The sequence below is a fragment of the Schistosoma haematobium genome, chromosome 1 (assembly GCF_000699445.3).
Source record: "Schistosoma haematobium chromosome 1, whole genome shotgun sequence".
Taxonomy (NCBI): domain Eukaryota; kingdom Metazoa; phylum Platyhelminthes; class Trematoda; order Strigeidida; family Schistosomatidae; genus Schistosoma; species Schistosoma haematobium.
The window spans coordinates 55,485,297-55,512,721 of NC_067196.1; the positions used below are offsets into that span (position 1 = coordinate 55,485,297).

The following is a 27,425-nucleotide window of genomic DNA, read 5'->3' on the forward strand; positions in this document are numbered from 1 at the left end:
CGTGAGACTTTTCAGCTTCATCTTTCAGCGCAAATGTGTTCATAGTCTCGAATAGGTAGATACTGTAGTCAAGCTTAAACATTCTGTAATAAGATCCTTGATGCATTACTTAACGACATTTGACAGTTAGGTGATTGAATTGTTTGGCTGAGATTACCTTCGAATCACTTCGTCTCTGACCCCTGATTTGACTGGGTTGATTATAAAGGTGTTACTGGTTACGACGATCTCAAAATGTAAACGCCAATGGCACCTTTATCAGCAACACAGACGAGGGCGTTTAGTGAGCTACAGCATCTCAAACACCACTATTTTCTATAGATCCTAGCCTGAATCGATTGCAACTAGACACAGAAGATTAACAAAAATGTCGTCTTTCAATGGTGACCCAATGATTTAACCCATTTGGGAAACTTCATGTATTGATAGTAGGATTCTCTCAGTCTAAATCTTGTGTTATTGCCACCTGCTACCTCTACTACAAAAAGTGAGCTTAAACTTTGTGGTTACTTTGTCATCCATTAAAGTCTTTTCACGTTCTTTGCTCTTCCACATTCTCCCTCCACTACATATATTTTGGTGGCCCGTAGATCTGTCGTCGTTTAGATAAGACGATGTTCGTTGAAAGGCTCACCATTTCAGTGGCCCGTGATCTGACTCCTATTTAGATAGTATAGATGATTGTTATCGCCTTTTCTCGTATATCATCGTCGACTTAAATCACGTTAGTCAATAACGGAATTTAGATAAGTCAGTTAACGAGAATGGCCTTTGAATACATATATTTTGTATGTTAAGTGAATGTAATAAAACAGAGCAAAATGACGCGCAGGGAGGATGGCTGGGAAGCCAACTCCATTTTAGTCAAGCGTTACCCAATATTTATAGTCAAACAAAATAAAGATACAGACATGTGGTTAATGGGATAAGAAGGGCACACACATATACGTTCATATAAAAACAATCAAGACTGTCAAGCGAATAATTGACAAGGTCAACATATGACTCAAGTAGAATGAATAGATTGGTTTGTCCGAAAACTGGAATAAGGTATATGGGCTTAAAATAATGACTGACACTACAATATCTAAGACACAGCTTATTTTCTGGATATAGCTGTACCGATACAATAGATTGGCAACAGTAGACGCTACCGAAGATCGTGACTTCAGAGTAATGACACATGAACTCTAATGTGCCAATCGGTCAACACTTTCTTCACACAAACCGCGCTCTATTCAAAAGGACAATGGTATTCTTTCTCGTTGAGTTAATTAACTGTTTTGATCGTAAATTACGCATCAAAACTACTGTTTACACTTTAATTGCATCTAACCCAGTTAAAGTGATATTTTATTGAGTTTTTCGATTTTGCTTTTGTGTATTTATTGCATCGAAGCATACTTGGTCGACTTTTACTTGGTTTATTTAGTTAAGGTTTGAAAATCCTTCTACATATCCTGTTTTCGTCACCGTTCTAGTTGATTTTCAAGATGGCTAGGTCTACTCATAAATGTGGACAACCATACTGCTTATTTCCCGTGGATGAAGGGATGCAATGTGATGAGTGTAATAAGTGGTTCCATAAGATGTGCACCCGATTAAGCCCCACTGCATATAAAAGGTGTTCAAAGCCCAACTCTCATTGGCTTTGTAGTTTTTGTTGCTCGAGCAAAACATTGCTTATCCAGGAAGCAATTAGTCTCCTGGTGTTGGCTAATAAGAAGGTTGATGAGGGCTGTACTGATAACATTGGTACGGATGGCAAAGATTGCGTTAGTGTCGTAAGTGCTATCACGGCGCAAGCCAGACATCCACCTGTGCAACCCGCAGTTAAACGTTCTCCCCCGAAACGATCAGTGAGTGACACGTCATTAGACGTTGGTGGCCATATTGCTACAGCAGCAACCGGTGACCCAGATAAAACAATTACTGTCCCGAGTTGTTCTAATGTAGACGTTTTGACTGATGGAAAATGGATGACGCGAAAACGCAGAAGAGTAGGAAAGATAGCTAAAACTAATGACTGTTTACTTGGTAAGTCCTTGGTGGACTCTCAGACCAATCCACCAAAGTCTCATAGTAAAGCTTCGTCTGACATTGTTGTGAGTCATTCGCTTGACTCCCAGGACTCTGTTAAAATAAAAACTAATCGTAAGCTACCAGTAGTTAAAATACAGGATCTAACGTCACGGTCGAAAGCTGTGAACACAGTTTCAAAAGAAGCTAAACCCATCCCTAGTTTAATTATTTGGAATCTAGAGGAGTCGAAAGACAACGACCCTGCTAAAAGACACGCACATGACCTACAGTTAGTGGAGTCTGTGGTAAGGAATGTACTACCTGAAGAGGTTCCAGGGGTACATATTACAAAAGTAATACGACTTGGTAAATGGGTTGGAGGCGAGACCCAACCAAGAAGGATCCTGAAGCTGGTTCTCGGGAGTTTCGAAGAAAGAGACATATTATTGAAAAGCGCACTAAAAACTCGTGCCTCAAATATCCGTATTCGACCAGATTGGCCGCTTGAGGATCGAATCAAGTGGGAGAATGCTCTTACGGAGTTGAGGACTCGCAAGTTAAATGGCGAAAATAACCTTACCATTAAGGGTTTTCGGGTAGTCAGGTCTTGGAAGCCAATGCTTCCAAGGCCTGTATGGGTAGAACGATTGATTTCCAAAGCACCTTAAGTGTGTGCTACACGAACGCTCGTAGTCTTAGAAATAAAACGTCCGAGCTAAGTCTGATGGCGCAAGAATTATGTCCCGATATAATCGTTGTTACAGAAACTTGGTTCACCGTTGATATAGACTGTTCTCCTTTCATTGCTGGTTATATCTGTATCAGAAGTGATAGAGTTTCAAGTCGCAAGGGGGGAGGTATAATATTTTACGTTAGGGATCACTTTCGTATACAATCAACCATATCAGAGGCTCATATCAGTGGCACATGTGAGGTTGCATGTTGTAAGATTAAATCTAGAAATGGGTTAGTGACTATAAGGGGAATATACTGTAGTCCGTCTTGTCTGGCTGACGACTTTATCCTAAGACACATCTGTTCTTGGAGTATGGCAGAATGTTGTCTCATCATTGGGGACTTCAACGCACCGCATATCAACTGGATAGAGCTTACAGCTCCAGGTAGTGGTTTCGATAGCGACCTTTTATCTACCGTTATTCAGTGTGCACTTGTACAATGTATCACAAAACCGACACATATTGATTTGCAACATGTTCCGTCACTGCTGGACCTCGCCCTCACCCATCACTCTGAGGAAGTCTTTGATATTCAGCACCTTCCTCCACTAGTGAACAGTGATCACGTTGTAATTCACTTTAAGTTTAGGACGCATGGTATACAATTCGTATCTGCTCCACCCCGTCCCAATATCTGGCGAGCTAATATTCCGGAAATCAGAAACCGTGCTATCTCGACCGATTGGTCGGTCGACGCGGATGGATTGATCGAAGATGAATGGAATAAGTTTAAGGCTACATTCGAGTCCGTAACGTCGCCGTTTATCCCATGGTCAGCACGTAAGCTATCACATTGCCCTCCATGGATTAATAAGGAAACCCGGAAGCTGTTAAAGCGTAGGAAACATTTCTGGGACTTATTCTTGTTGACAGGTCATGCACCATTTAAGCGTGAGTATCAAAAATACCGTAATATCTGTGAGAAAACCATAGCGAAATCCCGTACCACTTACGAACGACAGTTAGTATATGATAGCCGTACTTGTCCGAAACGATTGTTTTCGTATGTTAAACGGCAAATGAAACGTAGTGATGGTATTCCCCCGTTGCTGTTACACGAAAATTCAGAATTACTAGCTGGATCAGATCGAGCAAAAGCTGTGACTTTTTCAGATTATTTTAGCGAAGTCTTCTCTACGTTTATTGTAACAAATACTTGTCCCGCTCACACCGAGATACCAACCATTGAATCCGTACAGGTGACTGAGGAAACTGTCCTTCCGTTGATAACTAACCTCAAACCTGGTAAGATACCGGGCCCTGACGGGTTACATCCACGGTTGCTGTCATCTCTTGCGGACATTATTTCAAAACCGCTTGCGACACTCTTCAACATGTCCCTCTCACTCGCCCAACTCCCTAGAGATTGGAAGGACGCTATAGTTAGTCCTATATTTAAGGACGGTCAGCGACAGATAGTATCTAACTACCGGCCTGTCAGTCTAACTAGCATAGTCGTTAAGTTACTCGAAAAGATAATTCGGGTTAGGTTGCTAGGCCACATAGATTTACACAATCTGTTAGCTCCTGAGCAACACGGATTTCGTAACAAGCGTTCATGCTTGACTAACTTGCTTATTGCGAGGGAGGATTGGGCAGCAGCCCTAGATCACGGTCTGTCTATCGACGTGATATTCATAGATTTTAGCAAAGCGTTTGACAAGGTTTCACACGTAGGTCTTATGCAGAAGCTCACGAGCTTCGGAATAATAGGTACTGTACATGAGTGGATAGGAAATTTCTTATGTGACCGCAGACAGAGAGTTAGGGTCAATGGAACGCTATCCGATTGGAAGCCGGTCAAAAGTGGTGTACCCCAAGGCACCATCTTAGGCCCTCTGCTCTTCCTTCTTTACGTTAATGAGTTACCACTGTTACTTAGGTCGTCGACATTATTGTTTGCAGATGATGTAAAAATCTGGAGAACAATAAAAAGTGCGGCTGATCATGTGGATCTTCAAGCTGACTTAGACGATTTAGTTAGATGGGCTCGAGAGTGGGGCTTAGAAATCAATGCTAGGAAGAGTGTACTAATGCACGTCGGTCACGGTAATAGTTACCGTTACACTATTGAGGGTAAACCTCTTCCATGCGTTCAAGAGCATAAGGACTTAGGAGTAATATTAAGTCATGACTTAAAAACAACTGCGCATTGCAAAGCAGCCGCTGTCAAAGGTTTTCGTGCGTTATGGTCACTTCGCCGAGCGTTCAAATCTTTTGACGAGGAAACGTTTCGAATTTTATATCCCATATATGTTAGACCACATTTAGAGTACTGTATCCAAGCAGCTAGCCCGTGTCTAGTAAAGGATACTAACTCCCTTGAGCGTGTCCAGCGTGTGGGAACGAAATTAGTGAAGGGTCTTTCTAGACTCCCTTACGATGAGCGCTTAAAACGCCTAAATCTTTTCCCCTTGTCGTATCGTAGGACACGAGGTGACCTTATACTGGCATTTCGTATCTTTAATTATGATTTGGGTGTTAATATGTCTTATCTTTTTGCTCCCTCCAGCACTAATAATCTCCGAGGTCATAGCAAGAAGGTTCATAAACCACGATCTAATAAACTTAAAGTGGGATCCCGTTTTTCTCATCGAGTAGACAATCATTGGAACGCCTTACCCGAACAAGTGGTATCAGCCCCATTAGTGAATACTTTCAAGGAAAAGCTGGACCTTCACTGGAAAGCAATGTGTCAGGATTAACACAGGTTCATCAGCCTACTATCCTTATTACTGAAGATTGAAGACTGAAGACAAACGTATTGAATATAAGATTGAAACTGGGGTAATTTTGTAACGTGCGTTACGTAGTGTGTATAGCCCAAGTGCTCTGAAGATATTACTTGTAATCCTATGTGTAATAAGTACGACAAACGACTGCATCAATAAATCGAACCATATGATTGTGGGTTAATAAGAAATAAATAGTCATTTCTTAAACTATGTGATATAACTCAAGGAAATGAGAATAATTTCTTGCCCCACCCCAAAAGTAAGGTCTCAGTCCCAATCTCCCGATTTTGGGGGGAATTTTAATTGGTTTTTGGGAAGCCATAATATAAAATTTTGGGGAAATGCGGCAAAAACTCCAAAGGTTCCCCAAAATCCCAGACTTTAAGGAATAAATACGAGTTTCTTTATAAATTTTGGGTAAACATCAGGATTTTCCTAAGCCAGGAGACGGGATTCTTAGTTGGAAACTCAAAAACACATGAACAGCAAGAAAATTGTTCCAGATGATACTTTGTAGGATGATCATTAAGTTCCTCAGCATTCCTCACTAACTATTGCTATTTTAAAACTAAAAACTAACTCGTTAGGAATATAACAGAATGCCATCAGGGTCCTAAGAGGTTTCCTTGCAGCGTCTTTCCTACGTCCAGTAAGACGCAGGCGAATACGCGCTCGTACTAGAGCATGATCTGAATCTAAGCATGTGCTCCAGAATGAGCGACAGTCTTCTATCGAGCCCCTCTATCGGTGGCTGATAGCGATGTGATCTATTTGGGTCCAACGTTGGGACGAATTAGGGGGTCGCCATGTTAAAAGATGTTTTTCCTTATGCTTAAAATTAGTATTTGCAAGGAACAGGCGGTTATCTGAGCATAACTGCAACAGACGGTCGCCATTATCTGTTCTTTGAGCCACGACACCATAAGATCCACCCAGGTGTCTTTCCTTATCGCTTAGTTTACCTACTTGAGCATTAAAGTCACCGGCCACTATTACTACATCCGAGCGCTTAGCTTTTCGGAGAAGGTCCGAAAGCTTTCTGTAAAACTCATCGTTGTAACGTGTGTGACTGCAGGTTTTTGATAAGCAGCGTATTTATTGATCGGCTCTGTGACAGTGACACGTAAACACGTACGAACAACCTAGTGCCCTGATTGACCCTGCTTTGCTGTCCGTCCTAGCCAGTTGAGTCAAGAACACAAGTCACGGCCTCTGAGTTATGAATCATTATATTTCAAACATACTTTGTTTATATACCAATCAAGCATACCACATCGTACCATAAAAATAGAAAACAACATTTTGTACAATATTCAACAAGTGAACAGATATCGACCAATAGGAAATGTCCATTTAAAGTCCAAGAACACCATTGGACTTAACATCATAATTATTGGTCTATTCCTCCGCATCCACAACACCTTTTTTTTGAAGATCCGGAGTTGATATCCGGATTTTGAAATTTTCTGGGTTCATCCTCCCCCACGAAATAATGTTGGGTCCTCATATCCCCAAGTTAAAATTAATTTGACTTTATTTAACACATAATTGTCACATGGAACAGAGAAGTCACTAAGAGTGAATAAGTAGTGTGGGCCAACGTCGCTTGATATGAGGTCATCAACGTTCGATTCTTCTGGAACATTATCATAGAATTCCTTGAAAATCTCATTTGTGGATAGTTGATCACTGGGATAATTAACATACATCAAAATTGTATTAAACTTCTGATCATCATCTGGTGCATCTAACACATTTTCTGGTACAAGAGGATCTAGATAATAAGATTCATCAGAATCTCCTGTTGTTGACTGATGAGGACCGTTTGGAGCAGCTAGACTCAGTATACTGCACGATTTGTTTCCTGTTTCCTTGTGAGAGGGTACTGTAATTAATTTATGAACATTTAATAAGAGATCTTCTTCCTGTGAGCTGGGTACATCACTGTCTGTACACGTTTCAGGAACAGTGGGACTTGAACCCACGACAGGGAATGTTTCGGGATTTGACATTTCTGGACAACTGGGCGGATCCTGAATAACTGTCTCGTTTACATCACTGGTCATCAGGGATTCATAGAGGCTTTTGTTTTCATCTTCATACGTCCTGCAGTCATTTTCGAGGTCAGTATGTAAGTGAGAAATTAATTCATCAGTTTCTTTCACATCTCCGAAACATGGGAGATCTAGCAGTCGCGTCATCATCTGAGCTGCAGTCAGTGGGAGAATAGGCAGAGACGACGAAGAGGCAACGACAAGTGTCCTTATCTTTCCGGATTCTTACTGTTCCGTCCAGTCGGACAGCGCACAAACGACTGTCTACTGGGATCCAGTCTAAGAGAGCTAGTTCTGCCCTAGAACTCAATGCTATACCTACGCCGGCGAGGTCACGGGAAGCAGAATCAGGGCTTCCAGATACACGAATTGTGAATCGAGTCGGTTCTTTATTTTGGCATGGTGAGGTCAAATGAATGACGCTACTCGGATCCTGTATGCGCGTTTCGGAGACGCAGCACACATCGATGGGGCGAGATTCTAAAGTCCTAGCTAAGGAAGCCTGCTGTCCTATTTGGCACAGTGTTCGGACGTTAAAAGCTCCTACGTGTAGTTCAGAGCGTGGTTTTAGGAGACCAGGAATAGCGTTCCACGTACTCGAATCGTTTGCCCTAGCGGTGCGAGGTGATGAAGAGACGTGAGGAGGGTTAGTCATGGAGATAAGAGAGGTATTAGGAGGTGTAGGAAGGATTTGAATGTGACCAACTTGGTCTCGTGTGCTGTTACGGGTATGAGGGCTGATATCACTTCCCGGCTGCCCACACCGTGGAAGGGTATTTCTTGAGGAACCTGAAAAGGAAATTGGATTAGTGTTGGTCTTAACGACCTGGGAGCGTGACCACAGAGCCCAAGGGACAAATGCTTGAGGCCGGTCGCGCACGGCCTTTTTGTGGAAGGTTTTTGACGTGTTAGCTCCGTTCTTCAAAGGGCCTTACCGCCGGAGACGGAAATCCGTGAGGTAAGGTGAGGTGTGACATTTTTAGGGTCGACCTTTTCTCACCCCACCCCTCCTTGTGGGAAGGCAGCATCGCTGTCATGCTGATTGTCCGAGGGAAACACCTTACTGCTGTCACGCCCCTCTACAGTCAGCAGTATGACTTCGCCCTCAGACCTTGAGTTTCTGCTTTTAGTCTTACCGTTCTCCAGTCGACCTGCCTGGCATGGTAGAACCTACAGGAACATATGTTCCAGCTAATATAGCTCGGTTGGGTCATCACGATATGCAAGCCCGACCACCGCGTCAAGGTAGCAGCTTCGGTCGGGGAAGAACTATATACCTGTTTATATTCGATAATTTTGATTATATTTTCTTGAAAAGAGCTTAGACCAGATTGCCAAGCGAAACGTTGGATTTACTTCAAATTTATTCGCTGAGATTTTACAAATACATTCTTCCTCCTTAACGAACAAGCGGTCAGTTTATAACATGGTGCTGGGTTATAATGGAGGACTCGTGTCTGTCGGTTCCAGAGATAGTCCAACACAGTGGCTTGAGGCTATCAAACATGGCTCAGAATAGAAGCCCATGGCGATGGTGAGAGGAACTTCTTTAGCTGAAAAAAATTCCTTCTGGTTATATTTTTCCTAACTGAACTGTTTCTTTCATTACTTTTTTCGCTCTCAACTACTATTTACAATTCACTTTTGTTCTTTTTTTTATGGTACTCTCGTTCTGCTCCCTATCTCTTAACAATTTCACTTTTATTATGTGTTACATAACAATTTTGGTGCTCCTTTGTATCAATGTCTGTGTTTAAATAAATAAAATAAGAAGAGCACTAAGAAGTTTTTCGCGTAGTGTACATTTATCACAGTTGCCTACAAACGAACTGGAGCATGTTGAACATTTGTAAGTCTTACCGAGTTCAAGAAAACTGTGACTAACCTAACACATGCCAAGGTGAGATGACTTACCAGTCCACTTCGAATTCTGCTGTAAGATTTTGCTAGCTAAACTATTATTAGAAAATTTTCTCGGACTGTCTCCTAACCTTGGTTATTTAGTTTTGTACAAATAACAGATGGCAGACACCGGATTCAGGTCTGACTAACATGACTTCTGAAATCATCCTGTACACTTTAGTCCAATGTTCAGTTGGAACTAGCTTGAGATCAAGGAGATATTAGTATGGTGACCAAATCTTCACTCTGTTTCAGATTTTGAAGGAAGATTGTACTTATCACCTAATAATTTGAAAGACAAAATCCAGGTCTTTGCATCTTTCAGCAATAGTATGTTGATGAGAGCAGTCGCTGTATGTCCACAGCCAAACCGTTGGTTCATTATCCTATCATAACAATGTATTTTCGTCATATGGTGGTCTAAATACATCATATATATTGTGGATGTGGTAATAATAATAACAGCAACTATAATTCACTTGGTATTGTTTTACTTGAAACTCCCCATTGATGTTTTAGGACTGCAATTGATCAGTCTCTTATTGGCATATGTGCGTATGCCTCGATATTGCCTTAATTTACAAGCATTATAAGCAAAGATGGATAACAACTGTAGTTGTAGTTAAGTGTAGCTCCGTTATTCACTAAGTTAGTGACTTGATTTTCAACAACAGGTTGAAACAGCTCATTATCGTCTTAGAAAAATTGTCTTCAGTTGATGTTATTTAGATGTGCCGTAGGTATTCGTGTAAATCAGTTTCATGAAGAACGTTTTAGCAACGAGTTCAAGGTTTTGTGATTTTTTTTAGGAAATGGCTTCTCGGGTAGCTGCAAAAGTGACTCGCAAAACAAAGGCAGTGGCTGATTCTATAGTTCATCCACCATTTCTAAAATTAATTATACCAGCACAGCAAGCCCGACCAGCACCACCTTTAGGACCACAGCTAGGTAAAGTAAGTTCATTCTGCTTAAAAGACAATCAAATTTTTGTTAGCGAAACGTGAACATCGCTCATTTCTGTAAAGATTTCAATGAAAGAACGAAAGATGTTGTAGAGGGAACTCCAATGCCGTGTTTTATATCTGTCAAGGTAACCAACGTTTAAACATTATTTGTTTAGGCCGATCGATCATACGACTTAGTCATCAGTCATCCATCATCTATGCATTTGCTAAGAATGGCTGCAGCAGCTAAGAAAGGTGCTTCCTCTCCAGGTTAGTCTCCATTTCATGTACTCTACTTTGGGCATTCGGATTTAATATCAAGCTATCTTGGTGATATATTCGTAACTCTGTGTAGCCTGACAAAAAGTTTGTTTGTTCCTTGCCTACTTATAGCATAGGGGAGTGTGGCGGGCAGTACGTCGTACTTTATTATTCCACAGTTGTATAACAGTCTACGAAAGCTTGACTGAATTGCAAACACTTGATCATTGAGGTCTTCGAATCATGTTGGGACCATTGACCAAGTAATGTTAAGGCTAATAGTAGGGTTTTGTAAATGGTTAGCCGATCAATTAAGCTATAAACACCCAATGACTGAGGTTACCATGTATGCACAAACACAGTCTATTCTAGTCCACTATGTTGGCTGCAATCGGAATCTGTTACAGATGAATGACCGGACCTTGAACATCAGTAGGTAGAGATCGATTGCTGTAGAGAAAACACATCTCTAGATTAACGACTGCAAGATAATCACAATCAATAGTTATTTTTGCTAGGTGACATCGCTCAATCGATCTATCGTAGTGGTTCGGTTGCACTCATACTTTCGCTCAATCTTGAATTTCGTATTAGGTACCATACCCTACTTTATCTATCTGATTTTGAATATATGTGATCATACAAGCAGACCGTGGTCACTTATATTGGTTTCACCTCTGAAAGCATGAAAGTGGACGGCAGTATGTATTTAGACGTATTGCACTAAAGTTAGCTGAAGTATTTAAGTTACTCAGGCATCAGGACCAAAAAATACTCAATTACTTTATGGTGTTTTCAGTAAGATAAGTGTAATGTCATTGGATTCGCTACCAAAATCCAAGGATTTTTGTGTAGTTCTAAATGTTAGTTGTAAATTTAAGGAATGTATCCTGAAATCCCTTCAGCCATCTAAGTTTATGTATTAAAACTGCTTTACTTACTTACGTACGCCTGTTACTCCCAATGGAGCATAGGCCGCCGACCAGCATTCTCCAACCCACTCTGTCCTGGGCCTTCTTTTCTAGTTCCATCCAATTCTTGTTCATTTTTCTCATGTCTATCTCCATTTCTCGGCGTAATGTGTTCTTTGGTCTTCCTCTTTTCCTTTGGCCTTGAGGATTCCATGTGAGGGCTTGTCTTGTGACACAGTTCGGTGCTTTCCTCAATGTGTTTCCTATCCACTTCCAGGGCTTCTTCCTGATTTCTTCCTCCGCTGGGATCTGGTTTGTTCTCTCCCACAGTACGTTGTTGCTAATAGTGTCCGGCCAATGGATCTGAAGTATTTTGCGTAGACAATTGTTAATAAACACCTGTATTTTCTGGATGATGGCTTTCGTAGTTCTCCAGGTTTCTGCCCCATATAGTAGAACTGTCTTGACATTTGTATTGAAAATCCTGACCTTGGTGTTGGTTGACAGTTGCTTTGAGTTCCAGATGTTCCTCAGTTGTAAATATGCTGCTCTTGCTTTGCTGATCTGCGCCTTCACATCTGCATCAGATCCACCCTGTTCGTCAATGATGCTGCCCAAATATGTAAAGGTTTTTACATCTTCCAAATCTTCTCCGTCAATTGTGATTGGATTGGTGCATTCTGTGTTGTATCGGAGAATTCTGCTTTTCCCTTTGTGTATATTGAGACCTATTGCTGCTGAGGCTGCTGCCACACTGTTCGTCTTCTCCTGCATCTGTTGTTGCGTTTGGGATAGAAGGGCCAGATCGTCTGCGAAGTCTAGATCATCGAACTGCATCTTAGATGTCCATTGTATCCCGCGCTTCCCTTCAGACGTTGACGTCTTCATGATCCAGTCGATCACCAGGAGAAAGAGAAAGGGTGAGAGTAAGCAACCTTGCCTAACACCGGTCTTCACTTTGAACGACTTTGTCATCTGTCCTCCATGCACGATTTTGCAGTGTAATCCATCATATGAGTTCTGTATGATATTGACTATCTTCTGAGGCACGCCGTAGTGTCGAAGAAGTTTCCATAGTGTTGTTCTGTCCACGCTATCAAATGCCTTTTCGTAGTCAATGAAGTTGATGTAGAGTGATGAATTCCATTCAATTGATTGTTCCACAATGATCCGTAGAGTTGCGATTTGGTCTGTACACGATCTATCCTTACGGAATCCTGCCTGTTGGTCACGAAGTTGGGCGTCTACGCAGTCCTTCATTTTGTTTAACAATACCCTGTTGAAGACTTTTCCCGGTATTGAGAGAAGAGTGATGCCCCTGTAGTTATCACACTTGCTGAGATCACCTTTCTTCGGTATTTTGATCAGAAGTCCTTCTTTCCAGTCTGTTGGTACTTGTTCCTCATCCCAAATCTTATTGAAGAGAATGTGGAGTATCCTTGCAGTTGCCGCTACGTCTGCTTTTAGTGCCTCTGCTGGGATGTTGTCCGGTCCTGCTGCTTTGCCACTCTTGATTTGTCTGATGGCCATGCTGATTTCTTCAATTGTTGGTGGGCCAACATTGATTGGGAGGTCCGTGGGTGCTGCTTCAATGTTCAGTGGGGCTGGTCGATTCAAGAGTTCTTTGAAGTGTTCTACCCACCTGTTTTGTTGCTCTTCAATGTTGGTGATTACCTTGCCTTCTTTGCTTTTCACTGGTCGTTCTGGTTTGCGGCGATTTCCAGAGGGTTTCTTTGTCGTGTCATACAATTGTCTCATGTTTCCTTCTCTTGCAGCCTTTTCCGCCGTCGTTGCTAAATCTTCCACATATTTACGTTTGTCTGTTCTGATGCTCCTCTTCACCTGTTTGTTTACTTCTGTGTATTCAGCTTGTGCCTTGGCTTTTTCTGCTCTTGTTCGGCTGGTATTGATTGCTGCCTTCTTGTTCCTCCTTTCTTGAATCTTATCCAGTGTATCAACAGTGATCCATTCCTTGTGATGGTGCTTCTTGTGACCCAGGACCTCATGATATGTTGAAGTGATTGCCTCTTTGATCCCCTTCCAGTTGCTCTCCACAGTAGTTCCTTCTCCATTGAGTAGATCATGAAAGGCCTGGAACTTGTTGCTGAGGACTATCTTGAATTTGTTGAGTTTGTTAGTATCCTGAAGAAAGGCCGTATTGAACTTTTGTGATATTGTCCGCCCCGTTGTCCAGTGTTTCTTGAGTTTCAATTTCATCTTGGCGACCAGCAAGTGGTGATCTGATGCTATATCAGCTCCTCTCTTGGTTCTCACGTCCTCTATAGTCCTCCTGAACGTTTTGTTGATGCAAATATGGTCGATTTGGTTTTGTGTAGAGTGATCCGGTGAAGTCCATGTGGTTTTGTGTATGCGTTTATGTGGGAATATGGTGCCGCCTATGACCAGCTTATTGAAGGCACATAGATTTGCAAATCTCTCACCGTTTTCGTTTCTTTCTCCCAGTCCGTGTCGTCCCATGATGTCTTCATATCCAGTGTTGTCCGTTCCAACCTTGGCGTTGAAATCTCCCATCAGAATGGTCAGGTCCTTTGTTGGGCACTTCTCGACGATTGACTGCAGCCTATTGTAGAATTGATCTTTAGCGTCTTCATTGTAGTTGTTGGTAGGCGCATAGCATTGGATGATGTTCATTGAAATGCCCTCTTTCTTTGTTTTAAACGAGGCTTTGATGATCTTTGGTCCATGAGATTCCCATCCTATAAGTGCATTTTGCGCTTGTTTGGACAGCATCAATGCAACTCCTTGTGTATGTGGTGCATTTTCTTCTTCATGGCCGGAGTATAACAGGAGCTCTCCTGTAGTTAGTCGTTGTTGTCCAACTTGTGTCCAATGTGTTTCACTGATCCCAAGTACCTCTAGGTTGTATCTTCTCATTTCTGCAGCAATTTGGAAGGCTCTGCAGGTAGTCTTATATACCCATGCTTTTTTAGTTGTGCACAGATGCCTTTTTTAACATTTTAGGTACTGAAGTGTGTGGACGTCTTTCTCTTAAACATATCTATCACATTGCTGAGCTCAAAAAACAAGATCCACATTTATTTACAGCGGATTTGCAAGATATTTGTAAAATGTTAATTGGTACAGCACATCGTTTGGGTATTGAGATTGTAACACAAGATGACATCGAATCTGGAAAAGTTGACTACACACCCAGTGGATATGCGAATTTCCTCCAAGATCGTGAAGCATATCTCAAACAGAAAAAACTAGAGACGGAAACTGCCAAACAAAGCAAAATGATGAGATTGTAAATCAATATCTTGTATGCAGTAGAAGTATAGCTTTCCCAACATTTAGCAGTATTTTTTTATTGTTATAAATTTGTAAAGTCGGCTTAATAATGAAAGCATTTGGTTTTCAACCAACTGATCGCAGACTACATATCCACTGTTTCTAATTGTTTGGTCAGTGAGATTACACTACTAACCCTCATACACACAATCCAGTCCAAAGATATGCCTAAACCTGTACTTAACAAATAATTTATGATCTTTAAAATTAGTCCATTCTTTTAGTACTATATCTTTCTATAACACTAAAGATACTTCGTGTCAATTAACCTATTAATTTTGTTTGTGTAAGGCTTAGCAACAAATAAATCATGTTATCAGAAATGGAGACCAAACTATAAATGTGAAGGATCTCAACTCGATAATTTTGCATGTTGTGAACGGCCTATGCTTTCTGTAAGTCACAACACTATCTGATTGTAGATAGCTTGGGGTTCAAAAATAGTAAAAATGGGACATACCTCTAGTACAAAAGCGTATTTAATACGACGACACAGACCAAACGACTGATGCACAAATGACACTAATGTAGCCCTAATGCCCCAACTAACTGAGTAGCATCAGATACATGTATGACCTTAAATAATGACAGTCCCTTAATTTCGCGAAATATTAAGGTAGCGTAATGTAATACAAATCACTCGTTTGTATAAAGTGACCAGGCTTTAACAGCTCGATAAGTAACTACATGAGAAATAATTTTTGGATTCAGTATAAGACTCATCCATTACTAAAACTGTCAAATGATTCAGCTGTAGTTAACGTGTTTGGTGTTAGCAGCCAGTGTCATATGATGATTAATAAGATTAGAAATCAGTGTGATTCCATACAATAGAAGTGTTGATACAGAGTTAAGCATTATTCAGTACTGCTATTTTATTGACACTCCATCAAACGAAAGAATACGCCTCAAAACCGAGCTTATATTCTAGATTTATTAAGAACTGATAAGCCACGGTTTTCAATTACGAACGTAATATTTCCTTGTGAGGTTAGTCACATTGAACGCCTGCAACCACTGTTTCTTACAATTAAGCGAGTAGTCTATTGGAATTTTACTAAGTTTTAGTCATTACACTTATATACTCCAAATTTTTGAGATAACCTTTCATATATTTGATAAGTAAACACAGCCGACTTTAAGTAGTTGGCACCAATTTCTGTTAATTACTAATGTGTAGCTTGTTTCAAGTGATTTAGATGGTAGATCGATTTTCGGACGGGGCGTACATCGTGTAGGCTGAAATGCCCGAGTTTTATAGAACTCACATTAACAAAATTATTGGTACATAACTTATATGTATTACAAAGGTGGTGTAGTGTATAGGAATTAACATTTCGCTCAAGTTACAGCCAGGGTATATTAAATTGTAGAGTTTATCTATACAAATGATAGGAAGTAATCAAAAAGTCAGAAAACAAGTATATGATTGTTTATATAATGGCTTGACAGTGTTCATGTTGGGGTTCCATAGATCGAGAATTATCCTTTCTCATTTGAGGATAACTACGCCAAAGTGGTAGTTCAACATTTTGACCTAGAAGCTGACCGCAACGACAGCATGGGGCACTGAACAAGTCGCGATAACTGTGAAGCCAAGCACAAAACCCACGAATGGCAGAAGGAGGTTTATATTCATTAGAAAAATGAAGAAGGGCACATTGGGCTAAGGAAGTGATACGCCGAAACAATGGATGACGACTTGGTGTAAAAAGATCGAGCTTCGATTGATGTATACTACAAAAGCGGATGAGTTTTGAGCCTCGCTGTTGTCTATGGTCTGGGAGTGATCGAGCTTTCGAGTCAGGACTTAGTAAAGAGACAACAGTATCACGAATTTTCGGCAATGAATCAAGACCTGAATCAGATAATAGTTCCTCGGTTGCTAAAGATAAGGGTTTTTCCTCAATATTTAAATTGTTGTTCGGGAAATCAGAGTGTGTTTTTATAATCATCGGTTCCGATACTCCACGAACAATAATTCTTTCTGGATTCAACTGACGAAAAGTCACAAAGCATTGCATTATCTCACCAATCTTTAGAAAGACAATAAAGAGATTAACAAAATGACATAAAACTGAGGTTGGGTTGAATTTTAATGGTTGTTTTAGGATAGTTTTCATAATAAAATTGAAGTACTTTTTAGAATAAAATAATCGTAATAATTTTTTTTTTAATTACCACTACGAAGTTTTCTGATGTAAAATAAAGTTTGTTTACCTCCTAAAGTGTGGCGATAAATTTATTAAAAACAGATGATAACAAGAAGTCTAGATAATACCCATTAAATCATCATTAACTATGCCATACAGCATGACACAAGTTCTTTTGCATAAGCAAGAGGTTGGTGTTGTACATTGGCATACATAACCGAGGGAAGGATTTTCCTAGTTACGTACATAACCTACCATATCCGAAAATAGTGAAGTGAGCAGTTCAGTTAGGAAAAATATAACCAGAAGGAATTCTCTCAGTTAAAGAGGTTCCTCTCACTTTTATGAAGTAAAAACAAGTTAAAGCAGGATTGTCATCGGTTTCTATTCTGAGCCATGTTTGATAGCCTCAAGCCACTGTGTTTGATTATCTCTCGGACTGACAGATACCAGTCCTCTCTTACAACCCGGCACTATGTTATAGACTGATCACTTCTCCAATCAGTCCCAGTGTCGGCAAATAATGCACAATATGGAATTTATTGGGACGACATTATTACTTCGTCTAATCCGAAATAGAGCTTTCCCGTTAGCCTTCACATTTAGTGTAACTTATAACCAAGTTCCTGGTAAATGAGTTAATTAAATTAAACTCCAACTTGTCTACAGAGGTTTGCATACTTAAGCAATATTAGCACACATACAATAAGTAACTCACAAATTGATATATTAATCCAGAAGTGGAGTTGCGTTCTTCTGAAATATTAAATTGCAATCACTGAAATGTGCTCTACAATCCCGATGATCTATATGTAATTTGAAGCTAAACTTTCGAAAACACATTAATGTATGCCGAAGAAGTGAAATAACGTGTGGAGTACCAATTAACTGTATTTGTATGTTTGTATAAGGAACTAGTAAATGTTACTCCGTAAGACCACTGATGAAAATGGCCATAAAAATGCCACTGCATAAAATACATTTAACAATAAATTACCTTATACTTACTCTTAAATGTGCTACGGATACAACAGATGATGGTTCGATTAACGTTATAGTGAGGTCCGGCAAATTAACATTTAATTCATTGAGTAAATGTTCCAAATCAGCACCATAATCTCGATTGATTATATTGAGAAAATCCGTTCGCCTGCGGGAATGATCTGTATTTAAATGAGAGCTATAAAATAGATAGATTGCATCAATTTTCGTCAACATTAGCATGAATTAAAGATTATTTATCCGATTGATAATCTTGGAGAGATTAATATGATGGGGGTTTCTTGAAACTAAGGTCAAATGCAATGATGAATAGTATGTGGTTAACCAAGTAATACAACCTATTATTGACGGCAAGTGTATTGTTTATTGATAGGCCTTATAGCCGGACGCTTAAATTGGTTTCCTAAGCTCTTTTGATAACTCCTGGCTAAATCTAAACAACTTGAACAAGAGAGATAAGATGCGAGGTTTGAAAAGAACGCTGAACTGCAAGGCTAGTATTTATAACATTTCAGATGGTCTTGGGATTCTGGGAGGTTCTGAGACTATACTAAGTATAGTTGCAGGATCTGTAGTCATATTGTCAAAAATGCTACATGTGAATTCACTTTTGAGATGTTTCCGAGAAGCTTCTATTTAATACTGATCGAATAAAATGCTTCCAACATATACTTAACAGGGCATTATATATAACCAAATTGTTCGAAATGTATAGCCCAAATATATCACGTTTTTCAGATCAAATCCACCTTCTCATTGCTCCATCAAAATTGATAAAAGGGACAAATTGCTTTAAAGTATCCCAGAGTGTTAGTTAATGACTTCGATATTATATGTCTATTCAGACACTATATGACTTATTCTACCTCCAATCCAGTTAACATAACATAGACAAATTATTTATGATAGATACCTTCCATATAAGACAAGGTTAACATTATGAAACTTATTTTATCGACAAATTCTAAGTGCCAGATATAGTTAAGTTTCATGTCTATTAATAAGATTATTATATCTTTACTGTTTTACGTGTAAATAAACGTATCGTTTATAGCAAGAAAAGTTACAGCAAATTTTACGTAATGTGGTCGCTTAGCAGAATGTAATAATAGAAAGCAGAATCCAAAAGTGTTGGAAAAATTAACTTAAACATAGGATACATCGACGTTAATATATTATTAAAGATAAAAATTAAAAGTACCGTCTGAATGCGGAGCAAGCCAGTAAACCTTCAAGCACAGTACGAGTGCGTCCCCAATATCTATGACTCCAACGTTCCGCTTCGATTCTATCCATAAGCCAGTCAACACGACGACAATCAGATTCTTTCCCGTGATCATCGGTCCCCACGTACTGAGATAGCGGAGATTCATATAGCCAACTATTACGGCTAAATTCTAACTGTTCAACGGTGTTAAACAGAGATAATGCATTTTGTAAACCATGGTCACTAGGTCGACCAGATAACCGATTGACCTGCATTCGACTGGCTAGTTGATCCAAATTATTAAAAACATCACTACAATAAAAAACAAATAAGTATGTTAAATAAAAGGCTCGGGAAAGATATATGTTCAAAGCAACTAATTGGCAACACGTTTAAGAACTTTCAGAACCCTCAGTGGAATCATATTCTCTCGGGTATTTTACAACAAAGTTGGAGATCAAAACTAAGTTTAATCAAAACGTGAGCGGTACCTGTAGTTTCGACGTATGTATAAACTAATCATTGGTTTCGGGAGCTTCCTTATATGTTCCATTTTGTGCAGAAATATAAAAACATAATCAGTTTAAAACGTATCATTATATTCATATTGCAACTCTTAGGTTGAAATACTAAGGACTAATACGATGCATTGGTTCTAGTTGTGAACTACAGACTACATTTGAATATAGTAATGTTAGAAGAACATTAAGTTGGCTTTGTTCAGCACGTCAGTAGCGTTGCCTTTTCGAATCAATGCATTTGTTCTAAGGCTTGATTTAGTGAGTAACTGATAATCAGCTAAATCATACCATTGTTCATGGTATGTCTATCGACATTGGCAGTAAAAAAAGACTTCATATATGGATATAATACGGGGAGAGAGAATTAATTGGTAGGAAGATATAAAACACTTTTAATCTCAAAGTTTCAGGGCAGAAAAAGTGTATACACCTACGCTAGTGTGATAGACTCTGAGCCATGTCACCAAGAACCTTCGAACGTTGGTTACGATAGTCACGTGGACCCCAACTAAGTAGTCTGCACCAAACAACATGGCTCAGACTAGAAGTCAGTGACTTCAAGGATTGATGCCATGTTTTGGTTTGGCTGCCCTAACTTTCTTACAACCGTCTCCAACACCGATCAGCGTTGCACGTCATGGTAATCAGTATTCAGGCATAAGTGACACGTCACCCAACCATCTTAGTCGATGAAGATTTACAACCCTATCAACTGATTTAACATCATTCCCCGATACCATGCGTCTAACCTCACTAGTAATTACCCGGTGATCCCATCAGATGCGAGCAATATCTCTAAGACATCTGTGATCAAATACTAGGAAATTACGAGTATCTTTTACCCCTAATGGCCACGTTTAGCAGCCGTAAAGTAAAACAGAACGAACTGCCGTGCAGTATACTCGTCCCTTAATTGACAAACGGGTATCTCGCCTTCGCCATAGGTGACGTAAGTTGGTAAAAGCCAAACGAGCTTTCTGAATACGTGCACAAATTTTGTCAGACACCAACTCATTAGGGCTGACCAGACTTCCAAGATAAGTGAAGTTGTCGACGTGTTCGACTTGACTACCTATCCTTAGTCCAGGTGTTGACGCAGGTCAGTCCTGAAGCAACAACTTACATTTAGAGGGGGAGAGACGCATCCCAAACATCCTGGCATTTTTGCTCAATGCCACCAAAAGACTGAGTATTTATCAAACAAAACTATGCCATCTGCGTATCTTAACTCGATAAGTGGACCTACTGGAAAGAGATCAATTCGTGAAAATCCAGTCGACGAGAGCGTTGTTTCCATTAGTATGTCTACAATGAAACTCAACAAAAATGGAGATAGTGGACAGCCTTGTCAAATACCACTTGAAATTGATAAATCAGATGACTACTAATAGTGTTTGAGAAAAGAGCCTTCACAAGGTTAATGTACTTTTGAGTTACACCTTTCAATGGCAGACACTAACATAACCTCTCAGTTTACAGAGTCAAATGCTGCTTTTAAGTCAAGATAAGCTATCACTGACGGACGCCGATAAGCATGTCTGTGCTCTAGAACCTGAAGAGTGGTGAATATGTGGTCGATTCAGCCACGACCAGGTCTGAGTTCAGCCTGATTTCCTCGTGTTTGCAGTTCACAAGTCTTAGTTAGGCGTCCAATAACAATTAAGGCTAGTATTTTAGATGCTATATTAGTTAAACTAACTTCATGGTTATCACAGCATGATTTTGATCCCTACTGTATATCGGGACAATCAGTGATTGCGACCAGTCAAATGGGATTACGTCCAACTCCCAGATTTTAGCTAAAATATTAGTCAACTCAATCGCTAAAACTGGATTACCATACTTAAAGACATCTGGAGCCAACCCGCCTAGACCAGCTTCTCTTCCTCGTTTCAGATTAGCTATAGCTTTTTGAACTTCAATTAGAGTCGGGGGACCTACGTCAATGTTCCATTCAAGCTGTTTGGGAATGGTGGGTACTGGTAGAATAGCTGAAGACCAGCTAAACTGTTCTCTAAAGTATTCCGCCCACCGATCTAAGCGTCTGGGCTGAGGGCAGATAAGAGTGTTGTATTTTTCTGAGATGGTCTCACATTTGAATTTTTAATTCCAGTTTCTTTTATTACTCTGAAAAGCTGTATGGTGTTACCTACAACCGCTGCATTTTCCATCTATTTTGCTTTCGTTGCCCACCACTGCTCACGGTCATCCCTTAGACTTTTGGTTAACCTGGACCTGATTTGTTTTCGCTCGTCATCATGTTCAGAACCTAGTGGGTTTAGGCAATTTTCCAAGTCTTTTTCTCACCTGATTTGATTGACTGTTTTGTGTAATGCTAACTTTTCACACGATAAATTCTTCGTACCAAGAGTTTGAGGGAGGTTGTTGCGACATTCAGGCACGATCCCGTTTGTTTTTCCTTCTCCAGTTGTAAATAGAGGACTAGGAATGTTTTCACACTTCGTACTACCATTTCTATTGAATAGCACAAAGTTTTCGTCCACAATCTTATTTTTTTCCTCAGGATCTTTTTCATCAGATTGTATAGAAGTCAGCAAATTAGTCAGAAGTAGTCTAAGTCGTTGAATTTCATATAAGCTCTCCTGTGCAAGAGATGAGATATTATTCTGCACGAAACTGCCAGAATAAAATGTTGGGAAATTCACATTCATTGCTGGATGAGGCATTGGTGGGCATTCCATAATGGGAGGAATATGTGTTGGTTTAATATTTGGTTGAGAGGCGAACATTTCATAATTGAGATAAAAACCTAAAAAACATACGTAACTTTAGACAAGGGAAAAGTTGGGAACGATGTGGTGTATAACTATTACTATCAAATAAGATCCCAATATGCGAAATGCAAAATATAGGGGTGTATTTAACGGTTAAAACTGCTATGAATATGGCATGAAAATGACCGGACGAAACGATCGATTTTCTGAAGTAGACTAATAAACAACGAACAAAAAAGTAGTGACATGGGCTTTCCACATGCATTAAAAAACCATAAGCACTCGTGCTTGACACAAATTTCAGGTCCTCTAGGAAAAACGAATGAGTACGATGAGCATTGTATCCCAATCTGACTAAATTAAAGAATACCCAAAATTTCCCCAAAACTTAGGCGATTTTCCCCAGGATCTTATTACACATATTTCTTACGACTTTATGAAAAATCCCAAAATCCCCCAAAGTCTTCCCAAAATAAGGAGATTGAGATCGGCTTGCAAACAATATTTCGTTCGGCTAAGGCACAAATACTCGTGATTTGAACATGATCCCATTGGTCTGTATTCTAAGTATCTATACACATAGACAACACTTGTTTGTTTTCAAACAAATGCACAATATAATGGGATCCCTTAACTTACATATCAGAAACTAAGAGTCTTCTAGGAACTCTTGTAAATGTTGACTAACTGTCCATAACAGTGAAACTTACGCTTGTCCAGGAAGAATAACGAAGAACTACAGAAAAGGGAAGGAACAAACAAATTCAGTGACTATAATTTATGGACGGCCTTTTAGCGACGTTAAAGTGACCTTAATAGTTTTTAGTGAGACCATAATTTATGAACCTTTGAGTGACTCGAAAGCGTCCTTCAGAATATTCACCAACTGACTAGATTCAGATTTGTGTGGTAAGGACAGAAGGCCTACGGCCTATGTTATTCCTTTCCTAGTATGCTTCTGTGAGTGTCCAGTCTTCTCTTGAAAGAGTCGATTGAGGGTGCGGACACCACTGCTTCGGGCAGCAGGTTCCAATCATTGATGACTCGGTGTGAAAACCTGTATGCCACTGGTATTTTGTTCGTTCTTGGTTTTTCTACTCGCCTGCTATGTCCTCTAAGATGTCCTGATCTAGTGGGGAGAAAAAGAGAGAATAAGTTAGGTCCAAAATCATTCCTCAGTATTCTGTACATCAAAATTAGATCTCCCCTTAATCTGCGATAGGACAGAGTAAAGAGGTCCAGCTTTTCAAACCGCTGTTTGTATGATAAACCCCGGAGTTTTGGAGTTGCACGGGTAGCTGCCCTCTGTACTTTTCTAGGATATCCGAGTCACCCTTTAAACAGGGGCTTGAAGTCTGAACGCAGTTCTCAAGCTTGGTTCTCACTAAGGATGTGTATACTGTGGTGAACATGGTAGTATCTAACTTAGTGAATGTTCGTTTTAAAGCCCAGAGTGTTCGAAATCCCTTAGCTGGGACTTCCCGGCAATGGGCCGTCGTCTTAAGATCATGACTCACTGTCACCTCTAGATCCTTATGAGGCCGGATCACGGGTAATGGCACTTCCCTATGTTGTACTTAATAATCTTTGAATCCCCAAAGTGCATGTAGATACACTTTGCCGCGTTGATAGGCATCAGCCACTCTTTAGACCAGTTAATCATATTATTTAAGTCTGTCTGAAGAGCACATGCGTCTGTGTCTCCAGTTGTTACTCGCCAGATCTTTACATCGTCAGCGTATAATAACATTGGAGACTGTACTATACTTGGAAGATTACCATACATTATAAAAAGTAAAGGACCTAGGACGGAACCTTGAGGTATTCCACTAAGTACTGGTCTCCAGATGGAGCATTTGGAATTTATTCTTACCTTCTGTCCACGACTTACTAGGAAATCCTTAATCCATTTTAAAAGAGGTCCGGAAATACCAAGGTTTCTCAACTTCAATAGCAGTCCCTTAGTTGGCACCTTGTCAAAAGCCTTACTGAAGTGTATGTAGACAACATCCACTGAATTTCCGTTGTCTAGCGCCTTTATCCAAAATTCCCTTACTATAAAGAGGTTCGTTGTACAAGAAAGACCCTTTCTAAAACCATGCTGCTTGCTGGTTTCCACACATGTCATTATGGTCTTTTTGACTATTCTTTCCAATATCTGGTGAGGCTTACAGGTCTGTTGTTCGATGGAAGTTGTTTTGGTACTGTTTTATGTATGGGAGTGACGATTGCTTCCTTCCAGTCCACAGGTAACACACCTTGGTCAAGTGACATATTGAATATCAGTCAGTGGGACTGCGATATATTGTGCAATATGTCTCAATATTTTGGGGTGTAGTTCATCTGGTCCTGTTGACTTTTCATATTTAAGGTGCTAAGAGCCTCAAGCGCATCATTTTGATCGAAGTCAACGGTGGGCAGGTGGTTTGTTGACTCTTTATTTTGGTTTGGTTCTTTGTCTAGAGGAGGTTCCTGAGTGAACACTGCCCCAAAATAGTCAGCCATGGTCTCTGCTTCTTCCTGATCTTCCTCTATCATTTCACATTCACCCTCTTCTTTAATTAGGTTGAGAATCCAATGATGCATCCTTGTTCCGTAGTTTATGTACGAGAATATTCTCTTGGGCTGTCTGAGTGCAGATTGTGCCAACTGCATTTCGTATTTTCTTCGAGCTTCCCGAATTTTCGTTATGCACTTGTTTTTTACCGATCTGTAGCGTTCCATCGTACCTGCTGTGCCAAGGCAGATGGCAACATCCCAACATTTTTTACTTTCGTCTTAGTAAACGTCAAATATCCCGGCCTATCCAGGGATGGACGTGCATCTTCTTCTTTGGAACTGTCCAGGGCATGTATGGTTGAGTTACCCGGTTGTATAACTGCCTGAAAAGAGTCCATGACTTGTACTGATGCCCTTGTGCCAATTTCCCAGTTTTAAGTCGATGCTGCGGAGTTGATTGCCTCCATATCTGTCTTCCATACATTAGGACGTGCCGGCGCAACTGTTTGACAGGCAATCTCAGCCATGAATTTGAATAATATGACTGCATGGTCACTCCTTCCTAGTGGTGGGAGGAAAGTCATTTGACCAACGTCATCACTGTGTGTGAAGACTAAATCTAAAGAAGAGTTTCTTAAGTCATACATTGTGGGGTACAGGATAAGCCCGCCATCCCTAGGGTTTAATCTATCAGCCCTGGTGGGTAAAAAAACCAGTCAACTGAATTTCATTATCTAATACTTCTGACGTTAACCAAGTTTCTGAGACAGCAATAACATCCGGTTTTTCTTTATCCACCACTGACCTGAACTTTGCAATTTTATTTAGTAGGCTGCGAGCATTTGTGTAGCATACCTTTAAGTCTGTGGGGAACTTTTCCTTACCACCCAGAGCGGTTTGGAGATCGTTCTGCTCCGAACTTTTACATTTTGAAAACCCTTAAGAACAAAGTTTCCTTCACCGTTTTGGCGACCCTCATTTATTTCCAGTTCTGCAGCTCGTCTCTTAGTACGATCAGCTAGGCTATGATCCTCATGGACGTATATTCCGGATCCAATCACTTTACGTGAATTACCTAGAATCAGTTTCATTTCTTCAACCGTGGCAAATGTAACCTTCAAGAGGCGGTTTTTCTGATGACTTTCAGAGCTTACTAACTGCTGAAACTGTATCTGGGAGTAAATTGCTTATTTAAGACTTAATATGACTGAGGTCGTGTTCAAACCTAGCCTTTGGTTCCTTATCGGAAGATTCTCTTAACTTATGAAAGACGACTGACCTCTCAGAGAAGTCTGCCTTGACACAGTGGAGTCTTTGTTTCTGATACCGTCTCTCCCAATTATTTGCTAACCAGCTGCCCTTCACGTACAGCTTTTTTCTTCTCATTTCTTTTTCTCCGTACTGAAGTCCATTTATCATCACTCAGGACAGCCGCACCGGGACTATTTGGAACGGTGACAGTTTTATCCGGGTCTTCAATTTCCACTAGAGGTGTATGATTACCAATATCAAGTGGCACTTCACTCGTCGTTAGTGTTGACGGATCGGTAACTTATTATTTGTACAGCAAAGCATACAAAGCCAATGCGAGTTAGGCTTCGAGAATCTTTTGTAAGCTGTAGGACTTAGACGCGTTCACATCTAATGGTACCACTTTTTACATTCATCGCACTGCTTTCTTCCCTCAACGGGGAACAAGCAGTTTGTTTGTCCACATTTACAAGTCTTACTAACCATTGTAATTTGATTAAAAAAGGTTTAAAACACAATATGATCACAATGTGAACACGAGTGTCAGTCAATAAGTAGCAAAAGGTACCACGAGACAAAGTTTAGCAGAAAATTCAAACCTTAACCAAATCGCTTTTAGTTTAGATATATTGAGAATGCTTTTTGGTGCAACAAGTACACAAAGCACGGATAATCACAACAAGTACAAAAATCAACATCAACCTCGAGGTTGGTGTTGAATGAGGGTTTTAAACCTGTATGAAGGATAAGGATTGTGATTTGCACCGGGTAATTATGTTGAGAAGTTATATCTAGTGTTTTTATCACGAACTGATATCAGCTAAAACGACAAGACGCCATTTAGCCATATGGATAAAGAATTTCGAGCTGAAATTCAAGACCGGTTATCGTAAACCATACTACTTCACTCATAAACTACAGTCTCGCAAAAAGACATTACGACTTCAGATAGAGTGTGAGAGATTAATGAGCGAGAAGAACGTCGTACAATTACTACTTGCACATCCACTTTCAAAAGCGTAGTGAGGAATTCCGAATATGTGATCAAGGACATTCTCAGTGTACAATTGTTAGTTTCATGTTCAGTTTTGGAAAGACAGGAGGCTTGATGGCCTGTGTTAGTCCTGGCAATGGTGGTCTCTCAGTTGATCCAACTTTCTTTTAAAAGAGTCGACGGGT

The 27,425-nt window shown here is 40.1% G+C and overlaps 2 protein-coding genes across 5 annotated transcripts; one reads left to right on the top strand and one right to left on the bottom strand.

Annotated features, from left to right (window-relative positions):
• Nucleotides 1-583: 583 nt before the first annotated feature.
• On the top strand, nucleotides 584-15,302 carry MRPL11_1 (54S ribosomal protein L11, mitochondrial). Of its 2 annotated transcripts, XM_051209118.1 has the most exons (6): nucleotides 584-1,264; nucleotides 5,272-5,625; nucleotides 10,260-10,403; nucleotides 10,445-10,540; nucleotides 10,571-10,664; nucleotides 14,549-15,302. In XM_051209118.1, exons 3-6 carry the CDS (start codon nucleotides 10,263-10,265, stop codon nucleotides 14,836-14,838), a joined length of 621 nt encoding a protein of 206 aa, XP_051074545.1. In that variant the 5' UTR covers nucleotides 584-1,264; nucleotides 5,272-5,625; nucleotides 10,260-10,262; the 3' UTR covers nucleotides 14,839-15,302. The 2 variants fall into 2 exon arrangements, with proteins under 2 accessions (XP_051074545.1, XP_051074546.1); XM_051209119.1 differs by having other exon boundaries at nucleotides 766-1,252; nucleotides 5,272-5,586; nucleotides 10,445-10,664.
• Nucleotides 15,303-16,160: 858 nt separating this feature from the next.
• On the bottom strand, nucleotides 16,161-27,298 carry FCHSD1_2 (F-BAR and double SH3 domains protein 1). Of its 3 annotated transcripts, XM_051209120.1 has the most exons (5): nucleotides 27,235-27,298; nucleotides 22,069-22,531; nucleotides 19,235-19,552; nucleotides 18,040-18,211; nucleotides 16,161-16,914 (listed from the first exon to the last, which is right to left on the bottom strand). In XM_051209120.1, exons 2-5 carry the CDS (start codon nucleotides 22,446-22,448, stop codon nucleotides 16,312-16,314), a joined length of 1,473 nt encoding a protein of 490 aa, XP_051074547.1. In that variant the 5' UTR covers nucleotides 22,449-22,531; nucleotides 27,235-27,298; the 3' UTR covers nucleotides 16,161-16,311. The 3 variants fall into 3 exon arrangements, with proteins under 3 accessions (XP_051074547.1, XP_051074548.1, XP_051074549.1); XM_051209121.1 differs by having other exon boundaries at nucleotides 16,162-16,914; nucleotides 22,069-27,298; XM_051209122.1 differs by lacking the exon at nucleotides 16,161-16,914 and having other exon boundaries at nucleotides 17,214-18,211; nucleotides 27,241-27,298.
• Between the last annotated feature and the right edge of the window lie 127 nt (nucleotides 27,299-27,425).

Bases quoted from the DNA above. Each gene is read 5' to 3' on its own strand.
- MRPL11_1 (XM_051209118.1), top strand. From the start codon at position 10,263: ATGGCTTCTCGGGTAGCTGCAAAAGTGACTCGCAAAACAAAGGCAGTG. The intron at 10,404-10,444 runs GTAAGTTCATTC...AATTTTTGTTAG, and splicing joins TAGGACCACAGCTAGGTAAA to CGAAACGTGAACATCGCTCA. The intron at 10,665-14,548 runs GTTAGTCTCCAT...TTAACATTTTAG, and splicing joins GAAAGGTGCTTCCTCTCCAG to GTACTGAAGTGTGTGGACGT.
- FCHSD1_2 (XM_051209121.1), bottom strand. From the start codon at position 22,511: ATGTTCGCCTCTCAACCAAATATTAAACCAACACATATTCCTCCCATT. The intron at 19,553-22,068 runs GTGAGAAAAAGA...TTTTTATTGTAG, and splicing joins AAAACAGTCAATCAAATCAG to TGATGTTTTTAATAATTTGG. The intron at 16,915-18,039 runs GTAAGTATAAGG...GTCTTTCTAAAG, and splicing joins TATCCGTAGCACATTTAAGA to ATTGGTGAGATAATGCAATG.